This window comes from Thermobia domestica, chromosome 2 (genome assembly GCF_964235325.1).
Source record: "Thermobia domestica chromosome 2, izTheDome1.hap1.1, whole genome shotgun sequence".
NCBI lineage: Eukaryota > Metazoa > Arthropoda > Insecta > Zygentoma > Lepismatidae > Thermobia > Thermobia domestica.
The window spans coordinates 19,256,961-19,278,337 of record NC_137455.1 but is presented as its reverse complement, the minus strand read 5'-3'; the positions used below and the strand labels follow the sequence as shown (position 1 = coordinate 19,278,337).

Below are 21,377 nucleotides of genomic sequence, written 5' to 3'. Positions count from 1 at the left end.
AGTTTTTGTATCATGCTGGGATTTATTTGACCATTTGCTTTTTAGAACTGTCCATGTGACCTTAAACTAATACGACATAAACATGATTTATGAATGTAGTATTCAAATAGAAGGTGAGTTTAGTAATTTAACTATCAACATGAAGTCTCTTTCCAACAAGAAATATTTATTTTAAATAATATAGTTATGACATTTTGGCACCTCTCGAAACTTGCCTCCCGGTGGAAAAACACCTGTGGTACATATGGTAGAGCCGGCTCTGACTAACAGCGTTTGCACACGTCCCCGGCACCGGAACCGGGGCTGCTTTGCACACGCGCCCGGCAAAACTGGTGCCTGCTTCGGCAATGTCGGTGCCGGCGCTGCTTTGCACACACATCCCGGTAATGCCGGTGCCGAGAAGTAGTTTGCGGTTGCCTATTCACTCAGTCCACAATCGTTCTATGGAACAAATGCCAGACTAGACTCAGAGTACATGAATATTTTTATTATAATCTATAGCAGTGTTTCTCAAAGTGTGGGTCGCAGTCCGTTTTTCGGTGGGTCGCGAGAAGTTTTTCCTTGATTGAAAATTTTATTTTGATGCAGAAACATATGTTGTGAACAATGTGAAGTACTATTCAGCAAATAAAAATTGCAAGCGTTTGTTAATGAGGTGAAGAGTAAGTGGTTACTCAGAGCCCGGCACTGTCGCACAGTCACTAGAAATGTTGGGTTATGATGGAAAGAAAGAAGATGAGTCAAAATTTGTCACGGGGTAGGACATTGCGTTGGGAATACTGTTAGCTCTGTGCTACTTTTCTAATGGAAACACTGTAACCCTCTCTGCGCATGCATACAATTTCATGTGACACGGTTATTGAGAAAGAATGTCAAAGTGTATTTGGATAAAAGTAAATGGGCCACAAAATGTCTTTTATTATTAATGTGGGTCTCATTAATAATTAATGTGGGTCTCATTAACAACAAGTTTGAGAACTGCTGATCTATAGGATAAAGGAACATGCAACCACAAGACTGGGAATTTTCTTGTTCTGTTTGTGCTTTTTCAGTTCTTTCTTTTGTTGTGTTTTAGTTTTTATTTACTTTAATTTTATTTACAACCTTTGTTATGCTTGGGAATGCCTACTTCTTCGATTATGATGGAGATTTAAATCCTTGTTTTCTTATTATGAAGGTTATACATACCCTACATACCGGGTTGCATAATTAACAAGTTAAACACTGGACAACGATCCTAGATTCATAATTTCTTCATATCTCCATTTTGTTAATTTCCGCCATGTTGATTTTTTTAAATTATGACTTCATATATGCTAAGACATATTCTCTATCGAAACGAATCCAACGACCCTTTTGTTTTAGTCGTTTAAGTAAGTTTCGGCTATAGAAAATAACAAATTAATATACATACATACATCTGTGAAATTCACTTTTCATCGTTGCCGTAGTTGGGTAATTCAAACAAGATCCGAATTTCACTTGCTGAGAATTTATCTAAATTGCCGACCGCTATACTTGTGGTACTTCACAGCCATTTTGATTATTTCATTCTTCAATATATATTGAAGTGATGTGAAAAAAAAGAAAATAACAGAAAAAACTGAAGTAAACAAACAATCCAAATACGGGAAAAGAAACAAGAATACACAACGTCTTGCCACTCACTCACTGTGGCTAGATTGAAGGAACCTATCAGCAAGCCGGCTCCGGCATTACCGGCTGCGTGTGCATCCACGCATAAGAAGGCATTGCCGCCGACAAAACCGGAGACGGAGCCGACACCGACATTGTCGGCGGCTAGGCCGACTGCATTTGACGCTCCCGGGAGTTACATCGGTTTTTTTGCCGAGTCAGAAAGCGTGTGTAAGCTACCATTTGATTACATTGCCGCCGATTGTCGGATCCGTGTGCAAACGGTCTAAAGTTCAGGATGTTCCTGTTTGTCGGCGAGTATACTTCATTCTTCTTAATCACGTGTAAATATTGAAGCCACTACTTTATTATGTTTCGCAATGACCATTTTCGTTTAATTAGGAAGAAAACATTTAGTAGTTTGGCACCTGTACACAAAACAACACCAATGGTGTGTAACTTCAATAACTTTATGCTACAAGCGAGAATATCAGGTAACAGATTTGACTACAACCATTTTTTAACAATTTAATCCAAAACCTGATTGAGCATTCAACTCCTTTATCCTGAAGGGCATAAGCGTGGGACGTTAAACTGAAATATTTCATTTCACTTTCTCAATATAACCTATACAGTGTGTTCCGTTTTTTCCCCCTAAAAGTCGTAAAATTTTCATTTTTCTCTCTGAAAAATTGGGGATGTATATTTTATGGTACAGATTAACTTTGTTTCACCATTCTTATATATATATATACAGGGTGTTTGAAAAGAACACCGATAACGTTTGAGAGATGATTCCTGACACCAAGATAAGACAAAAAGTATAGGCAAACCTGGGTGCACAAATGCCTCGTTTCGGAGTTATAGGCTGCCGAAAACATAAAAAAAAAGAACTTTAAAGGTCCATAGCTTCAATACTATGGGACCTACCGTAGTTGGGTCAAGATTTCACTTAGGAACTAGTATGTGCCCTATCCAAATATTCATGCTTCAGAATTCTAAGGTGCTCACTCAGCAATTTTTGCAGAGGGAATTTGGCTACGGGCATATAATTTGAAGTACTCACCAACTACCTCTATAAAAATCGTTGCGGAAGTACCGCAGGATTCTGAAACTTGGATATTTGGATAGGGCACATACTATTTCCATAGTTTTAGAGCTATGGATCTTTAAAGTTTATTTTCTTATGTTTTCGGCATCCTATAACTCCGAAAGGAAGCATTTGTGCACTTAGGTTGCTCTATACTTTTTGTCTTATCTTGGTGTCAGGAATCACCTCTCGAACGTTGTCGGTGTTGTTTGTATATATATAGTGTCTCAAAAGTCCCCTGACATAGGGTAAATCTGTTATTATCAGAGTTACGCAAAATGTAAGAGGAGAAACTGTCTCCAAATATATAATAAACGTTATATATGCCACATAGAAAATTTTGAATAATTATCTTTATATTTTTCCTATTGTTACTTATCTATTGTTGCAAACTGATAAAAAAAAAATGCAAGGTAACCACTCTTAAGTCTGCAAGTTTTTCTGCCACACCACTCATGTCTAAAGCACCAGAGGAATCACGGGAAAAGTGGCTTTCATCATGGAAAGTCTCAATAAATTTATTCTGGTAAGCTTGAAAAACAAGAAACAATTTCACAATACATGTTATACTGGGTTAGAAAATGTAGTATGTAAGGATATGTTGCAATATTTGTGTAATGCTCGTACTGTCGTGTTAACAGAAATATTGAGCTGTAGAAAATATGTCAGTACTAAGTAGTTAAAAAGTTAGCAGGATTGATTTTGGTGCGCATTTTCTGGCACGTGAAAACATACGCACTGACTACGTGGGTGCTGCGGGATTCCGGCACCAACACAAATAATCTTGTGGGTGCGGTGCACCCACAAAATTTTTAGTTTGGACCCGTTTCTCTTGCGTTTAAGTCAGCCGTGTTACCGACTGAGCTAGGGCAGCCCTGACTTATCCTTATGGTAGCGGTATATTTCCTTTTATCACAGCACAAGCCTTTATGCCAGTGTTCATAAAATATCTTAACTTAAAGTAAATCAATCAAACATGGTAAAACTGGCTTACAAGCCCCTGAAAACATGTAGGCTAACACGACCTGCCATTGAAATGCATCCACATAAAGTTTAAGTAATTTGGAAGCTTATTTAAATGAAAGGCGTAATCAACCATGATGAGTTGATCTCTTCACCCAGCTGAATATAAACCGTTTGTTTGGTTAGAATGACCTCCAGAGCTGCCAAAAGTAGATCGTAATTTCCTGTTTCTAAAAATAATGCATTCTTTTCAACTAGTAGTTTTAAATCAGCAAATTTTTAACATCCGATAACATATAGCGACATACAGTGTGTCTATAAAAGAACTCCGGGGTTTTGAGGCAAAATATTTTAATTAAGTAAAAAAAAAAAACAGAAAAAAAACGTACATACATGTGTTATACATGATTGGAAAGGTTACATTTTCAAGTTTTGTTTTTAACAATTTAATAAAGTTCAATATGAGCCCCGCCGGGGTTTTGAGGCAAAATAAGTAAAAAAAAACGTACATTTGCGTGTGCGTGAGGCACTGGGCGCTCGGCTCGGCAACAGATGGATTGGAAGGGAGGGACCTATTCCATGGCCTCCGAGGAGCCCTGATATGACTCCGTTGGACTTTTTCTTCTAGGGGCATATCAAGAATCTTGTGTATGCGGAGAAAATTCGTAATGTTCGCCATCTCACCGAACAAATTACTGATTCACTGACTACCGCAGCCGCTACGTCGTCTCAAGGTCAACGCTCCGCAGCGCTGCCACCTGTTGATAAAAAACATTTCCAATTAGTATGACTAAAACTTTTGAGCTAGTCGTTTCAGAGAAATTAACTAAATTTTGCTCTCTTTTATCGTTAATAAGATATGAATTTTTAAAACCCCGGAGTTCTTTTATAAACACCCTGTATATTAGTGTTATGCGAGCATTTAATTATGGCGTAGGTAGCGACATCTATTAGCGTCAGGCAGGCAAGTAATAGCACAGGTAGCGATCTCTACTAGCATCAGGCAAGCAAGTAACAATGCAGGTAGCGATCTCCATTAGCATCAGGAAGGCAGGTAATAGCGCGGGTAGCGTCATCTATTAACGTGGATGCTTATTATTAGAATTAGCGTGACACAGATTGAGTTGTTTCACACAATTTATTGGTAGAAATCCAGCATGCGTTTTAGAAAGCGATAAATGACTGTTAAATTATTGTATTTATTTGAATATAGGCCCTATCATCTGAGCAGCGATTGAAGAGAGAAGCGTGCAATAGAGGTCTACACGGTCCGGAATTTTTTGCCCCTGGCCCGGCTCGGCCCGTGAATTAATAATGTGAGGTCCGACCCGAGTCCAAAATATATTTTAGTATTTAGGCTGGAGCCAGGCCCGGAGCTCGTATGATAATCAAATGAGCCCGAAATAAGCCCGAATTACAGAAACTTAATAATTAACACAAAATTGTATTTTTATTTACAGCAATTACAAGTTTAATTTTGCAGTTGTGCTTTAAAAGTTCATCAGAAAGAACGGTCCAAGAAGTATCCTTGTACAGTATATTTACAAAGTTAGGCCCGAAAAAAGTCAGAGATTTTGTTGTATATTTAAAAATTTACAACCCTAGCCCGCCTGAACACGAAGTGATGTATGCTTTGTAGGCCTGTGTCCGGTCCGCGAGTCGGGTCGGGCTTAAGCCCGCGGCTCGACCCGAGCCCGTCAGACCTCTAGCGTGCAATCGTGCTGTCAGAAAAATGGTATATGTGGGACGAAAACAACGATAATGTACTGGGCTCGAAAAATAAAGCGACACTTGATATGAAATATTATAAGAGAATATCTTAACATTATTTTTTCAAAGCAATTAAATTATCGAAGCACTGAAAGTTCATGTAGCATTTCATCATTCTCTCCGAACTTCATAATTGGCATTTATTATCTCTCCTCTATTATGCAGTCTGCAGATTTGACTACATCGTAAAGTAACAAAGAAGCGGTACTTTGAAACATGTAGTTGTAAGAAAGTCGACTAATGAAGGAAAGGAAATAAAATCTTCAAGTTTTACGTCCCACAATTTTGCCGCTAGGCTAAAGGGGACGGTGATGATGAGAAATGAATGAAAATGGCGAAATGAAGAAAGTGGGAGGAAACGGGAGAACCCGCAAGAAAACCCACGCACACGATGTGTGTCCACCACAAAGCTCACTTGGAGCGAGCTAGGATCGAAACAAGGACCCCAGGCCATAGAGATGAACGCTCTACTACTGAGCCACCGCGGCCATCGACTAATGAAGGATAAATATCACATCTCGTACCACAAATGAAAACGACGTGTCTTTAAGCAGAACTCTTGTTACATTTTGCAGTAATAACGTTCATGTAGCCTGAAGCCCCAAGTCATTTAGTTAAGTCACAAGTGGTTCTTTTTGTCACTCACAAAATCTCTAAAGTTTCTTCTGACACAAAGACTCTAAAGGAACGCCGTAAAATTTCTTCAAAATAATACGTTATTTACTTCCTGTTTGAAGACCTTGCAAAAATAGCAAGCAACACTTCAATTCAAATTTTTGTTTTAGAAATTTTGATTGGAATAGATATTCAACTGCTGTTAAGAACAAATGGCCATTACGTATGTAAAATTGTCCAAAACTGTAATTTAGAGCTAAATAAAAACTCTTTTCTACTTAGCGCAAAATGCTCAGATTTAACCACAAAATAGCTAAATTGGCAACGCTTTCTAAAACTACCACATTTAGCGGAAAATCTCTTACGTTCGCAACACTATCCTAGACGCCATTTTCCGTAATTAATTTCTTTCCTCAGGGGGAAAAAATATACCACGTATTCTAAAACGTATTATTATTGTTAAGCACAATCTTCTAGCATCGGCACTCCATATTAATATCCAGTATTGAATTGAAATTTAGTTTAACGTACCACACTTATGCTCTTATGCTAAAGGAGACGGATGATGATGAATGCAAGTGAATGATTTGTGTGTGTGTGTGTGCTCCTCGCAACGGAAATTTAAGGCTGCTTTTACTTTGGAGGCACGCTTGGCCAAGTAAAATGGAAGCGCACGCTTGCGCAAGCTTGCCCATACAAACAAAACAAAATTTTTATAAGGGCGTTTGAAACAGGTGGTGATTTGACGGAACCGGTTACACTGCTCACCACTCGCAAGGGCGCGCTTGCACAAGCTTACCTCGCCGCCATCGGGAAACAAAACAATTTGTTTTTACAGGCAAGCGTGCTCCTTCAAAGTTGGGCACTTTCAAGTGACTGTGGCTTTCAAGCAATATTTCGTCTTCACTGTCCGATGTCCTCCATCTTAACTGATGAAATGGGAGCGCGATCAGTTGTTGTTGCTTGCCTGTAGTATAAACACACCCCCATCGGAGCAAGCTTGCGCAAGCGTGCGCTTCCATTTTACTTGGCCAAGTGTGCCTCCAAAGTAAACGCAGCATGCACCAAAGGATGCATGCGCTAATCGCTACATCAGAGAAGAGGGCATTACCCATCACTGTATCAAATATGAAAAACCAGTATCATATAAAAGCATTTTTTGTTTAGGCTCCCACTTCTGTAATTACGAAAACAGTAATCATTTAACACTTGAGATAATTTCCTTGTTAGTGAATCGTACTTCCTGAATACTGAAAATCATCATAGAATTTTTCAGTTGCATAAACAAGAAAGAAACTAAGCAATAGAGCAACTATGTTATTCAGAAGTGAAATTATTCTAGTAGTTTCTTTACTACTGTAGTTTACTTACATTCTCTGTTTACGAAACAAATGATCGAGTTTTCTAGAATTATGAAATTGAATTATTTCGTGCATAAACGTAAGGATTACATTATTCACCTACTAATAAATATGATAAAAATGAACACTTTTACGTATAATAAGAAACTCTTAAGCGTAGTCATATTATAGTTCACAGTGCACTGGGTAATAAGCTAAGTAGAAGCAAAGCGCGTATAACAAGCCAAAGGTAGTTTAATTCGCTAGAAGGAGCACGTGTTATTGTCATTAATTATGCCTTTAGTTAAGGACAGACAGGAGGATTTGATCAAAGACCACACAGCTTTGTGATTCCTTCAAGCAGAAAAGGTAATATCTTATAGTTAGTTCATTATTGTTTCTTGGATCTTGGATATTTGTTTCGAAAGAAGGTATAAAAACAGAACAATGGGCATTACAGTAATGATGAAACCCTTAAGAACAAGCAATGCATTGAGAAGAGCTCCAGCAAAATTGGAGTCAAGTTTTAATATGGAGCTGCAATATTATTATTTATTATTATTATTATTATTATTATTATTATTATTATTATTGATAATAAATACAACAACGCTACATAAAGTTACAATAGAAATATACACATTAAATATCTCTATCAGATGGTAACATAACCTATCAATACATAAAAGTTATGTCACTTTTTGTGAATCTTTGAGTAAGTTACGGGGGCCATTTAATAAATGATGCCGTCTGTGCTACAACCGCCAGAAAAGATGCAGCAAAGAAAATTCACTGTATACGCTTGAGGGCTATATGAAGGTAGTATCTGCATACAGGAGCTAACAGCAGGAATGAATCGAGATATATATATGTGGGAATTATTTTTTCTACCAGGCTTCAATATCCACAAATAAATACATAACTACCTAAAACAAAAGTGTGCTGCGCTTCGTTACAAACGTTCAAAAAGTCTTCAATAGCGTTCACACATCTTTGTCAACGAGGAGGGAAAGCGTTGAATATTGTCTTCCGTGCGTATGATCCTTCAGTGTGTATGCACTATCTGTCAACACTTTCACTATCGTTGACAAACATGTGTGGGCGCTGGGGGATACTAAGTACCCGGCTACTTCAGGCGATCGCAAAGCGTATTTATTGCTCATGCGTACGCTTGGAATACGCTGACCATGTTTTTAAATGTAGGTGGCTAATCTCAAACGCGAAAGCAATAAAAACTCGGAGAAAACGTCAGCTCGAGCGTATTTGGTGCGTTTCGGAACAATAGACCGCCTGCTGTTTAAAAGACTTCAAAAGGAAGGACAAAAAGGAAAGACGTGTTGCCAGGCAAGGGGATTGTAGCAAGAAACAGCTACTTGGAAGATGGTTTGTGCAGAGTATTGGAACTCTGCTAGTATAAACCTGGACTTGGCAAAAAGACCCGGAAACCCTTACTGGCTCCAGTATGATTTACAACTCTGGCAAAAGTAAAATTACTGAATAGCCACCTTGGCCGCGTTCACTATAGGGGGTAACGCATCAAAAACGCTTTCTCAAATAGCCACTCCGTAAAGTCTGTTCCAGGCAACCTGATAGGAAACTCCCCTACCTCCCAGCACTTACCACTGCAGAAGGGGAGAGCAATTCGTTGACCTTCACAGGGAGAGAAACTTTTCTAATAAACAGAATCGTGTAAACTCTAAACTCATACGTCAATTCACTCGCACCTGATGTTGAGAAAGCACTGATGTTCCTTTTAGCTATCAACCCCGAGTAACAAACAATTACTGTTTTTAATTTTTGTCTTGTAGAAAAGTATTGCATATTATTAATGTACTAAAGTTTACCCTACTGTAAAACATTTTATTAACAAATAATGAAAACACGTAAATCAATAAGAGCTTAATATTCCCAATTTTGTATGAATGTGGAAGTTAATCCCTGACACAAATACAAGAACGGGAACTGTGGGTTTTCGAAAATAAAATGTTGGCAAAAATATTTGGAGCAAAAGATTCATACATTCAGGTAAATTAAAACACTATACAAGCTTTTATTTCACAACTACAGGTCACCAAGTATTATAGAAACAATAAAGTCAATACGTATAAGATAAACATGACACTTAGCTTGTATGGGAAATACGCACCAAGTCACCAAGTCCTATACAAAAAACCTAGGAGAAGGAGACTATTAGCTGGGCGAAGGAGAAGGCTTCCGGACAATGTAAAGCAGGATCTTTGAAAGATGGTTGATAACAAACATGGTACATTGACTTTTCGCGGTTAAAATCTAATGGAAAAGTTTGTTTCTGCTACGATGAGTCTTTGAGCTCTTTAAGCCAAGGCGTTCGTTATTTTCTATAATTGAACGAATTCGTGTTTATCGTTACTCTTTCTTTCTTATACAATAATCAACTCTTGTTACAACATTAGACTATCCTGCACGCCTGGGGCCGCGGTAGCTCAGTGGTAGAGCCTTCACCTGTGGTGAAAGCGGTACCTGATTCGATCCCAGCTCGCGCCAATTGAAGTTTGTGCTGGAAAAACATCGCGTGCGTGGTTTTCCTGGGGGATCTCCCGTTTCCTCCCACTTTCTTCATTCCACCATTTTTTCATTTCTCATCATCACCGTCTCCTTTAGCCTAGCCGGCATAACTGTGGGACGTAAAATTTATAAAGATTTCATTTTCGGTTTTATATTATGAAATTCTTGTATCAATAAGTAAATACCCACAACCCTGCCATCCCTTGCCATTCCAACATTATGTCACAAGCCCGACTGCGAAAAAGAAGGAAAATAAACAATAAAACTGTTCAATAACATTTCCATTAGAATAACACGTATTAATTACCTCACTAATAGAGACAAAATGTAATTAACTCTTTTAAAATACGTACTGTTATTATGAAAGTTGTAATTTATTATTTAGAAATATATCTCCGTGTGCGGGGGCTGATGGTGGAAGACGGAACATCAACATTCACCTGTACTTGAGCGTGGTGGGGGAAAAACTTCTTTTTTCCTATCAGCTTCCGAGAAACAGATTATAACTGAAGGGTGTTTGTTGTTCACTACGTAATATCGCACGCTTTTCTTTGTAAATTTGCAATTTGCATTAATTTGTGTTAATACGTAATCGAGCAATAAATTTGTACATACATAATTTTCGATTTTCTTGTTAGCTTGAAAAATACTGTGTGCGTGGTTTTTTCGGGATTCTCCCGTTTCCTCCCACTATCTTCATTCTACTGTCATCATCATCGCCTTCCGTAGCCTCAGTGCATAATTGTGAGACGTTAAACCAAAAGAAAAAATGTTGTTAGCTCGAGGACGTAGACGCAGTCTGTTGGCATTGAAAGAACCTTTCTATAACCTTTAAACGCATACAGTGGCGGATTCAGGGGGAACGATCGGGGCGATTGCCCCCCCCCCCAAAGAGGATTTTAAAAAATATACATATATAAATAAAACCCATCCCAGAGTTTGGAGCTCTTAAAAGCAGCTCTAAGTAGCTGTATTACAACCAACCGCCCCCTCCCCAGAAATCCGTCCTAGATCCGCCCCTAAACGCATATAGCGGATTTCTGTTGCTCCAGATTTTTTTCTAGCACAGTTGCCATGAATTATGAAATGACCCTCGTATTACCGACTTTACGACATTTCTTCAAAATGTTGTAAATAAAATAGATTAATTAAATCATAAGTGTTGAGGAATGTCTCTATTCTAAAACTTTTGAAGAAAATGTTATTTGTTTAACAGTTATAGATTTTTAAAAAATGAAACTGATCTTCATGTTAAAAACTTGTTCTTTTGGGCTACATCCCATCCCTTTGGCCTAGTGACTAGCGCACCCACCTTGGTGCACGGGGTCCCGGGTTCGATAAGAACCTTGAAGTTTGAACGCATTATAATGATTTAGAATTTAGCTTAAACTATAGATTCATGTCTCATAGCCTCTCTACTGGAGAGTGTAACATGCTTGGCTTCTAGTAATTTCGTAAAATTGACGGAAGCCAGCACAGGTTATATAGTTAATATCGTGTGAAGTATATACGATTTGAAAATTAACAAATTTATTAACAAGAAAAATTTTGCTTTTTTTTTTTTTTTTTTTTTTTTTACACGTTGAGTAACAAATAGTGAATTCGTAACGAGTAACAACAAGTAATATATATATTTTTGTGCAATACCAAAATAATAATTTAAATATAGGTTTCTTCAAATATTCCTTTACCATAAAGTCCTTAAATACTCAATACTAGTAACAACTTTGTAAAAAGGATAGAAGTGAGCACAAACGATTCGTATGCAAATGGCCTCGTTGCAGGTTCACAATTTAGAAGTTTTAAATCTCCAAAAATATATTTATATGAAGCCTTTTTATGCCGGGATGATACCATAAGACTTCCTTTCCCATTTACATCGAATTTAAAAGGATATGAATTCTTACATTATATAAATTATAACCTATTATAGACGCGAGCTAAATTCCATCTCTACGTCTTACCTGCTAGATCCAAAGTGAGGCAAATTCGTAACGGCCCGGCTTAGTTCTCGACCTGGTACCGAAATTGCCCACCAGATGGTAGCTCACTTCAGACATAGGCCTATCAATGCTAGACTATCTCTCCCTCTATGTCATTTTTATCTTTTGCGCTCTTACAAATGTTCTTATACAAAATGCATACAAAAAACATTTATTGGGACTATTACGTTACATAATATATCCTACCCCTCTCTCTATATAGGATACTAACCTTACTACAAAAGGAATAGTCCACAATAAATGGAATATGAATTGTTGACCAAGAAATAAATTCTTTACTTACAGTTTCCAGAATCTTATAATAAACTACTCTCTTACATATTACATCTTATTGCCACGCCTGCTTTACAAAGTATTAGGAGGATATGGAATACTTCTCTCTGGAAAGAAAAAAATAATAAACCCACAGAAAATATCTAACAATGATTACAAGGTAACATATACATATTAAGATTCCTTATTGTTATCAACATAAGGTTTAATGTGATTTATGTGTCTCTTAATGATAACACTAGGTTGATCACATTTTCTTAACCATAGAGTGTTTAATGTAGGTTTATTAATGACCTCAAATGGCCCATAAAATAAGGGGGATAATTTAGGTGTATAATGTTTAATTAATGAAGCCTTTTGAAACTTCCTAACCAATACTTTCTGACCTTCTGAATAATTACTAGGTTCTCTATTTTTATTATAACATTTCTCCTTTCTACGCCAGGCTTTATCAATGTTGATGATGACTCTCCTCAACCTTTCTTCTTTATCCGGCGCCTTAGTTAACTCGTCGAAGTCTATTTCCCACAACACGTCCAAAGGTGTATAAAGTCTTCTGCCAAGAAACAATTCAGATGGCTCGTATCCCGTACTTTCACTCTTACTGCTGTTTAAGGTGAATTGGATTCTGTCCAACAGCTCAGCCCAATTATTTTGGTGTTCATTACAATAAACACGGAGCATGTTCTTAAGCACTCTGTTCACTCTTTCACAAAGGTTACTGCTAGGATTGTACGGAGCTGTACTCACATCCTGGATACCTAAACTAAAGAGAGAAATTGTTTCATGTGATGACTACAGAACACTTGAGCACGATCATGAATGATTTTCTGAGGCTGTCCAACTAACATGAACAACTTCATTAAATGTTTGCATATAACCTTGGAATTCAAGGAACGCAAAGGTTGAAGCATGACGAATCGTGATGCTGCGTCCGTAATGACGAGAATATGACGATAAGGTCCAGAATTTGGAAGCTGGCCAACAGTGTCTAAATACCAACTGTTGTTTGGCGTAGTAACTTTCCTACTGTAGTAAATTCCTTGTTTTTTTCTGTTGGTGTCCTTGCAGAGTTGACATCGCTGACATCCTTTCACGTATTCTCTGACGTCACGGTATAAGGTCTTCCAGGTACATCTTGAGGCTATTTTCGCTATCGTCTTGGAATATCCAGCGTGAAATCCGCCCATCTCATCACAGTGAAAATATTTCATGATAGGATACACCATTTCCTTAGGAATGACTATCCTCCAACCATGGTCTCTTCTGCCTCGGGTCTTCTTCATTAAGATTCCGTCCTTAAGACAGTATTCATCCGCCCTTTCACCTCGCCGCACTTCTTGGATAATATTCCGTACTTCAGGATCTTCCATTTGATGTTCTTTTAACGGTTTGCTAAACAAGGGTGAACTCCAAAAATTGGCGAAACTAAGGTTGACTGGTTTCCCTTCAAATTCTTCAATTTCATTAACTGAAGGATCGTTAGTATAGAATTCCACACCATTGTTCGTGCGCGAAATAAAATCAGATAAAAAGTTCTGCTTACTGCGGAGATAAACAACCTTGAAGGAATACTTAGATAGTTTTTCAATTAGTGTACCATACTTACGTTGACGCTTATGATTCCGTAACAACCACGTGACTGATGAATTATCACAAAAAACAGTAAAGGGTTTTATAAGATACATTTCAAATTTTTCTATAGCTAAAAGAAGAGAACGTAGTTCAAGTTCATATATGCTTTTTGACCAATCTACTGATGAAATATTCTTAGAAAAAAATGATACGGGTCTAAGAAGGCCATCATCATCATATTGAGAAAGTATAGCTGAATGTTTCTTGTAAGTACTATCTACATGAATGACAAAAGATTTATTCATGTCCGGTAATTGTAATACAGCATGTTCAACAAATGCTTGCTTAATATTATTATAGGCTTCATCTTCCCTCTCACCCCAGTGAAATTTTATTTTATTAGACCTTAAACGGTGAAGAGGTTCCATGATTTCCGCATAATCTTTCACGTATTTACGGAAATAATTAAAAAACCCACAGATACGATTTACTCCCTTTTTGTTTTTAGGTTTAGGTAATTTAAGAATTGTGTCAATCCTTTCCGGATCAATTCTAGTTTCTCCTGCTTCAAATTCATAACCTAGGAATTTGATTTTAGTTTGGAAAAGTTGTGTTTTCCTTTTTGAAACTGTAATTCCCCATTTTCGAAAACGTTCAAGAATTTCCTCTAATACCCTTTTGTATGTTTCAATATCTGAAGCATGAATAAGGAAATCATCTTGAAAAATTTCAAGATTTTTACCTACTAAGTCCCCAAAGATTTTATACATGAAACTAGTAAGAACATATGGGCTCAAACGAAATCCCATTGGGAGAACTAAATGTTCTAGTAAACGGTTAGGTGTACAAAACGTAGTATATTTTCTACTACTCTCAGAGATAGAGAACTGATAGAAACTTTGCTTTATATCTAATCTTCCGAAGATGGTATCCTTTCCTAAATTCGCTATAGTAGCTTCTACATGCGGGGATGGATAACTGTTAACCCTTACTTTCTTATTGATTTCTGAATATGCTATAACAAGCCTAGGAGTACCGTCCTTATTGTGAACTAAAAAGCACGGAGAAGAATAAGAAGAGAAATCAACCTCACGGACCACTCCCTTGTCGATAAGCTGATTTATATAATTATCAAGAGCCTTAAGTTTAGGGCCTGTAATTTGATATGGGGGGAGACGTACTGGAGTTTCATCCTCCATTTCTATTTCATAAGTGAACCCCTTTATTGTCCCTAGTTGTTCAGTGATGACGTCACTGAATCTCTCACAAAGATTTTCAACATAACATGGTAAATCTGGGTATTGTTCTACAAGTTTAACTGAAAGAGAGGAAGTATTATCAAAATTACAATTGTTAGAATCACATTCATCATATATGTCATTAATGCTATTTGATTTATTATGATAATAAACGAGGTATTCACTACCTGGTTTCTTTATTGTGGCCTGGTCCTCCGGTCCACCGGAATCTGCTGCCATAAAAGTACAGTGCTGTTTCTGCTGGGCACCTTGTTTATTTGTTTTTGGTTTCCAGTGTCCTTCCCGAACGATCCTTTGTCCATTGCGCCTCTCTCTAGAGTGACTCCGGACCGCATCGGAGACGCTGGAATGAGATATAGGACGAGTAGTTTCCATTGGAGACAAATAATCCCTCCAAAATAGAGGAACAGTAAGATTCTTCTGTTCAATTATAAATTGTTTGGCACTCAATTTGATATCAGCTTTCCATTTTAAAAGAAAGTTATTTCCTAACAACAAATCAAAATGTGGAGAGTTTATGATGTAAAATGTTTCACTGAATTCACAACCTTGAATTGAAAATTTAATTTCTGTGTTTTCATGTAGTTCAACCAAATGACCATCAACAGTGGTAGTCACTAATTCTGCTGAAGTAGGTTTTATAGGAACACGACACATAATTTGTCGTAAATATTTTCTGCTTATCAAATTGATACTAGAAGCTGTGTCCAATAAACAAGAGTTTGTGATGCCCGCAATTAGCACAATAATGAATAATATTTGTTTATCACGCTGCATATTAATTAGTGTTTTTGAAGGTGGCACTGATGTACGCATAGTTTTTCCACTAACACAGAACCGCTGAGTATGTCCATAGCCAGCACATTTATAGCATCTAATAAGGTTACGTTTTTCCGTTTGCAAGCCAGAAACTTGTTTTTGAAATTTAGAATGATTTTGTGATTCTTCAAAAATGTTCGGTATATTTATAGCAGGTGGCATTGTTTTAAGTGACACATAATCTTTTTGATATTTAACAAAATGATCGTAAGTTTGCGCTATGGTCAACAATTCAGAAACTGAAGATGGTATGGCTTCCCCAAAACAATTTTGATATATTTCTGGTAAAACCAGACTGGTTACAATATTACAAAATATTTGTTCAGTGTTTGTCATACCAAGAACATTGGCAACACTGATTTTCTCTTGGAAAAATGTTCCAAGTTCTTCCCCATCATTCATTAATCGGTAGAAGAATTTTCGTACATATTGTGTGCGACCTACTGTGGATATATATTTACATAACAAATTAGTACAAATTTCCTCCCAATCATTACAACGTGTAAGGAAAGAATGAAAGGTTCTGTTAAATTCACCCCTAGTTTGGGTTAAACTTGCTACCAAAATAGCTTCTAATTCTAAGTCATACCTCCTTATAAGCTCATCTAACCTAACCAGAAAGATGAAGCAAGAATGGCTATCTGTGCCATCAACTATCGGTAATGACTTAATTTGCTGTTCCAATGAACGGAAAACACTTTGTCCTAGCAATTTATCAAAATTGCATTGAATAGCAGGACGTGCCATATTTGGCTGCATTAAATTCATCTGTGCCAATGAAGACGGCATTCTACTTTCATTATTAATGTACTGTTTACACTGCGTTTCATTTTCATTCCTATAAGACACAGTTCGTTCATTTTTCATAAACTGATCCTGCCTACCCTGTACATTGGGAGTACCTTTAGTATTGTGTTTTGAAAAATAAATGTTACGCTGATGTACATCTGTGCCTTGTCCAAGATTATTTTGACCTACAGATTGTACATTCACACCGCGTCGCATCGGAACCTTAGTCCAAGATACCTTTGATTGGCCTACATAAGGTTTACCTGCACCACTAATATTGCCACAACGTGGACATGGGTACCTAATTGTCTGTGAAAAATGTTCACTATTAAAGGGCTCACACGGAGCTTGTACATTTTGTTCAGAACAGTATTGTTCTCTAAATGAGTGTGCATTGAATTCTGCACCATATAACCCACTGGCTGTGTGTGCAGTTTGTTCAGCACGAAATGGCTCCCGTGAACCTCGTGCATTCAACTCAACATTAAGTGGCTCTCTAAAAACCTGGGCGTTTGGGTAACCCACACCAACTTCACTTTCAGTTTCAATAGTTTGATTAAATTCACCTTTATCACTTTCATTACTCTCAGTTACCTCTTCATTATCTGAGAAAGAAATTAGGTTATGTTCACTCATGTTTTACACTTAATATAATCTCTAAAGTGCTCACAACTTTCAATGATTCTTTTTTTTTTTTCCACACGATATCTCATCAAGAAGACAGCTGTAATTTTTATGCTTGCCCACTTGATGGACTTTGGATCTAGCAGCTTTATATATTATGTTACATGCTTGGCTTCTAGTAATTTCGTAAAATTGACGGAAGCCAGCACAGGTTATATAGTTAATATCGTGTGAAGTATATACGATTTGAAAATTAACAAATTTATTAACAAGAAAAATTTTGCTTTTTTTTTTTTTTTTTTTTTTTACACGTTGAGTAACAAATAGTGAATTCGTAACGAGTAACAACAAGTAATATATATATTTTTGTGCAATACCAAAATAATAATTTAAATATAGGTTTCTTCAAATATTCCTTTACCATAAAGTCCTTAAACACTCAATACTAGTAACAACTTTGTAAAAAGGATAGAAGTGAGCACAAACGATTCGTATGCAAATGGCCTCGTTGCAGGTTCACAATTTAGAAGTTTTAAATCTCCAAAAATATATTTATATGAAGCCTTTTTATGCCGGGATGATACCATAAGACTTCCTTTCCCATTTACATCGAATTTAAAAGGATATGAATTCTTACATTATATAAATTATAACCTATTATAGACGCGAGCTAAATTCCATCTCTACGTCTTACCTGCTAGATCCAAAGTGAGGCAAATTCGTAACAGCCCGGCTTAGTTCTCGACCTGGTACCGAAATTGCCCACCAGATGGTAGCTCACTTCAGACATAGGCCTATCAATGCTAGACTATCTCTCCCTCTATGTCATTTTTATCTTTTGCGCTCTTACAAATGTTCTTATACAAAATGCATACAAAAAACATTTATTGGGACTATTACGTTACAAGAGGGAGGCTAAAAATCCAACATAACTACTGTGAAATTCTCTGCTACAATTCTCTCTAAAATATATTATAATGGATTGATACTCAAATTGCTATTCCTTAGCACATTTTATGATCTACAAGTATTACAAATTTTATATTTCACATGCTTTCGGCTTTTGATACGAGCGGTCCTGGGCTCGATTCCTGGTGGGAACACTCGGTCGAAAAAATCTAAAAGTTTTTTTTTCCGGCTAGCCATCCCGAGTGAGGCTTTCCTGGGCTTTCCTCATTCACGCCAGGTAAATGCCGGGATGGTACCTAACATAGGAGATCCCAGGTCACTTCCTGCCTTCCCCAATCCTTTCTTCTTTCCCGTTCCTCGGATAGTGTGATCAAGGGACGTCATCACTCATATGTGACGGGTTAACATGGCCATTCAGGCCGGTAACCAGCCCAAAAATTTAGGGGGGCCCGGCTGAAGTTAGGGGGAGCGATCCAACCATTTTATAGTACATCACCATATTATATAGTTCATTTGCAAGCCTACCATGAAATTTTTAGAGGGGGCCAACAGAAATTTAGGAGGCCCGGCCCCCCTAAACCCCCCCTGGATACGGACCTTTGCCAAAAGCCCAAAAATCCAATCGTAATCCTTGTGTTTTACATATTATCAATTTGTAAAGTAACAATCCCCCCCCCCCGTGTCTAAAGTCAGATGATTTCAAACTCGAAACAGCCAAACAAAGATTTGACTTGAAACAATAAAAGTAGGGATGCGCACGAGACAAGATTTGTGGTTGTCTCGTCTCAAAAATATGCTGTAAAAGTGATGTCTCGACTCGAAAATGTATATTTTACTATTGGAAGAGCCATGTCTCGACTCGAATTTTGTCAGGAAAATCCTGTCTAGACTCGTCTCGTGCGCATCCCTAAATAAAAGTCTCAAATTTTAAATTTCATTTTAAGAAATATAATAGAATCTTTCAGTTTAACGCCCCCCACAATTACACCCCTTAGGCTAAGGGAGACGGATGATTAAGGCAAGTAAATTCTAATGGAAGAATTAGTAGAATGATAATGTGGGAGGAAACGGAAGTACCCCGAGAAAAATCACGGACGCGGTGTTGTCCACCACAAACTTACTTGGACGAGGATGAAACCAGTAATTTCATCTCAAGTGTACTCTTATTTCTATTTCTATGTTACTTTAGCCTCTTGTTTGCCTCTTACTCAACAATTTGTATATACAAAGCAATTTTTGTGGCGGTGAAAACATTCTCTTTCCGAAACACTTTAATATAATCGGTAAGAAGAAAAAGTATACCATACTAGACCGGAGTACAGTACATAATCTCAAGTATTTTTGCAGGAGACATGTGGAAATTAGCATTACTTTTACCCTCCAAAAAACACTGGCTTTTGTATTGAAGTAGCTGTAAAAAAAACAACAAAAAAAAAAACTATATTATCTGTTAGCATCATCTACCTATATTGTGGCTCAGTGGTAAAGTGGTTACCTGTGGTGCTTGGGGTCCTTTGTTAGATCCCCGGACAAGTAAGCTTGTGGTGAACAACATCGTGTCCGTGGGTTTTCTCGGGGCATTCCCGTTTCCTCCCACCTTCTCATTCCACCAATTCTTCCATCATCATTCACTTGCCTTAATCATCGTCTCCCTTAACCCAAAAGGACATAATCATGGGACGTTAAACTGAAATATTGAATATCATTTAATTATTATTATTATTATTATTATTATTATTATTATTATTATTATTATTATTATTATTATTATTATTATTATTATTATTATTTCAGATGTCTGCAGCGCGAATCCCATCAGAAACATATGAGTTGTGTGGCGAGCAAATACCGTATGCATAATAATACTCCCAACTGTGGCATCTACCTTCTCCTGTCTGTTTTGAGACTACGGGAATTACTTCCTTCCAATGGCATCTTCTGGAACCTCAGGCAAACACGTCTCCTCTTAATACAAACAGTCTTTCGTCGAACTTAAAATTGCCGTCAGATTCGCAACATCTCCAATAACTTGATTTAATTTTATTTGTACTTTAGTGGCGCGTGTGTGTGTGTGTATCAGGCAATACCTAGCTCACAGACTCCTGGAGCAACATGGATGTCGGACAAAATCTTAACGCTTTGTGCAACTACATAGAAGCTGCAAGAAATGACGTGATACATCTACGCCAAGTGTTAGCAGCACAAGAAACCAATCCTCTTGTGACCAATTCCAACAGTTTAGTTTATATGAATTACTATGCTAACAGTATTCATTTGTTATCTCGTCATATACAGGCTCTGACGTACCAACTTTCGATGATGCCACCTCAGAACTACGTCCCGTGTCCCAATGCAAGTAACCGTGCGACTCAAGTAGCACAGCTTTTATACGGGACACAGCAAGCTTTGACTGATGTCATAAACTCTTTCTTCTTGTTCCCACGACCAAGAACATTGACTATCAACTGTGTGACTTTCAATGCACAGCATGCTCTGTTCACGGCTACACAGGTCATCTTCGAAGCACAAACAGTCATCTTGAAGACAGATTGGTCCTTGTATGAGTCAACTTGCTTCAGTAACACCGTTGCTCCGATCTTTCTGCCACAACCTGTTCTGTTCGTAGTACCTGATCCAAATAATCCATCCACGTACAAATCCGAAGGGGAATGTACTGTTTATATGGAAGACGGTACTGCTACAAAATTTACCTTCAATTATTGATTCTTCTTCGTCAAACAGAACACAATGTAAATTGTTCCAACAATTTTACTTGCATAAACTCCAGTTCTAATCTTAAATAAATTTGTTTATTGTGGGAGGGTCTAATGTGACCTTTCCATTGTTTGTACTTGTATCTGTAATGGCAGGTAATGTTTAATCAGTTATTTCTAAAAATGTATTTTTTAATTTGAAAATACAAATAAAATGTCTGACTGGGTGATTAACGCCCAGGCCAAACTCATTGCCTATTATTTGTGATACATATACAGTTCCACTAAGGAAGGATTTTGCAAATTCGACGAACAAGAAGGGGAAATAGGGCAGGGGCGTATCCAGGACCGACTGCTGGGGGGGCGGTGGGTTGTCATACTGCTACTTTTAAGGGTTCCAAACTTTGGGATGGGTTTTATATATATATATATATATATATATATATATATATATA

The 21,377-nt window shown here is 37.4% G+C and overlaps 2 protein-coding genes across 2 annotated transcripts; one reads left to right on the top strand and one right to left on the bottom strand.

The window, feature by feature from the left end:
* Positions 1-3,118: 3,118 nt before the first annotated feature.
* LOC145679658 (uncharacterized) lies at positions 3,119-21,033 on the top strand. Its single transcript, XM_081750234.1, has 2 exons — positions 3,119-3,251; positions 20,003-21,033. The coding sequence occupies exon 2, from the start codon at positions 20,321-20,323 to the stop codon at positions 20,930-20,932; it is 612 nt and encodes a 203-aa protein (XP_081606360.1). The 5' UTR covers positions 3,119-3,251; positions 20,003-20,320; the 3' UTR covers positions 20,933-21,033.
* On the bottom strand, positions 12,408-12,917 carry LOC145678958 (uncharacterized). Its single transcript, XM_081749563.1, has one exon. The coding sequence runs from the start codon at positions 12,915-12,917 to the stop codon at positions 12,408-12,410; it is 510 nt and encodes a 169-aa protein (XP_081605689.1).
* Positions 21,034-21,377: the final 344 nt, after the last annotated feature.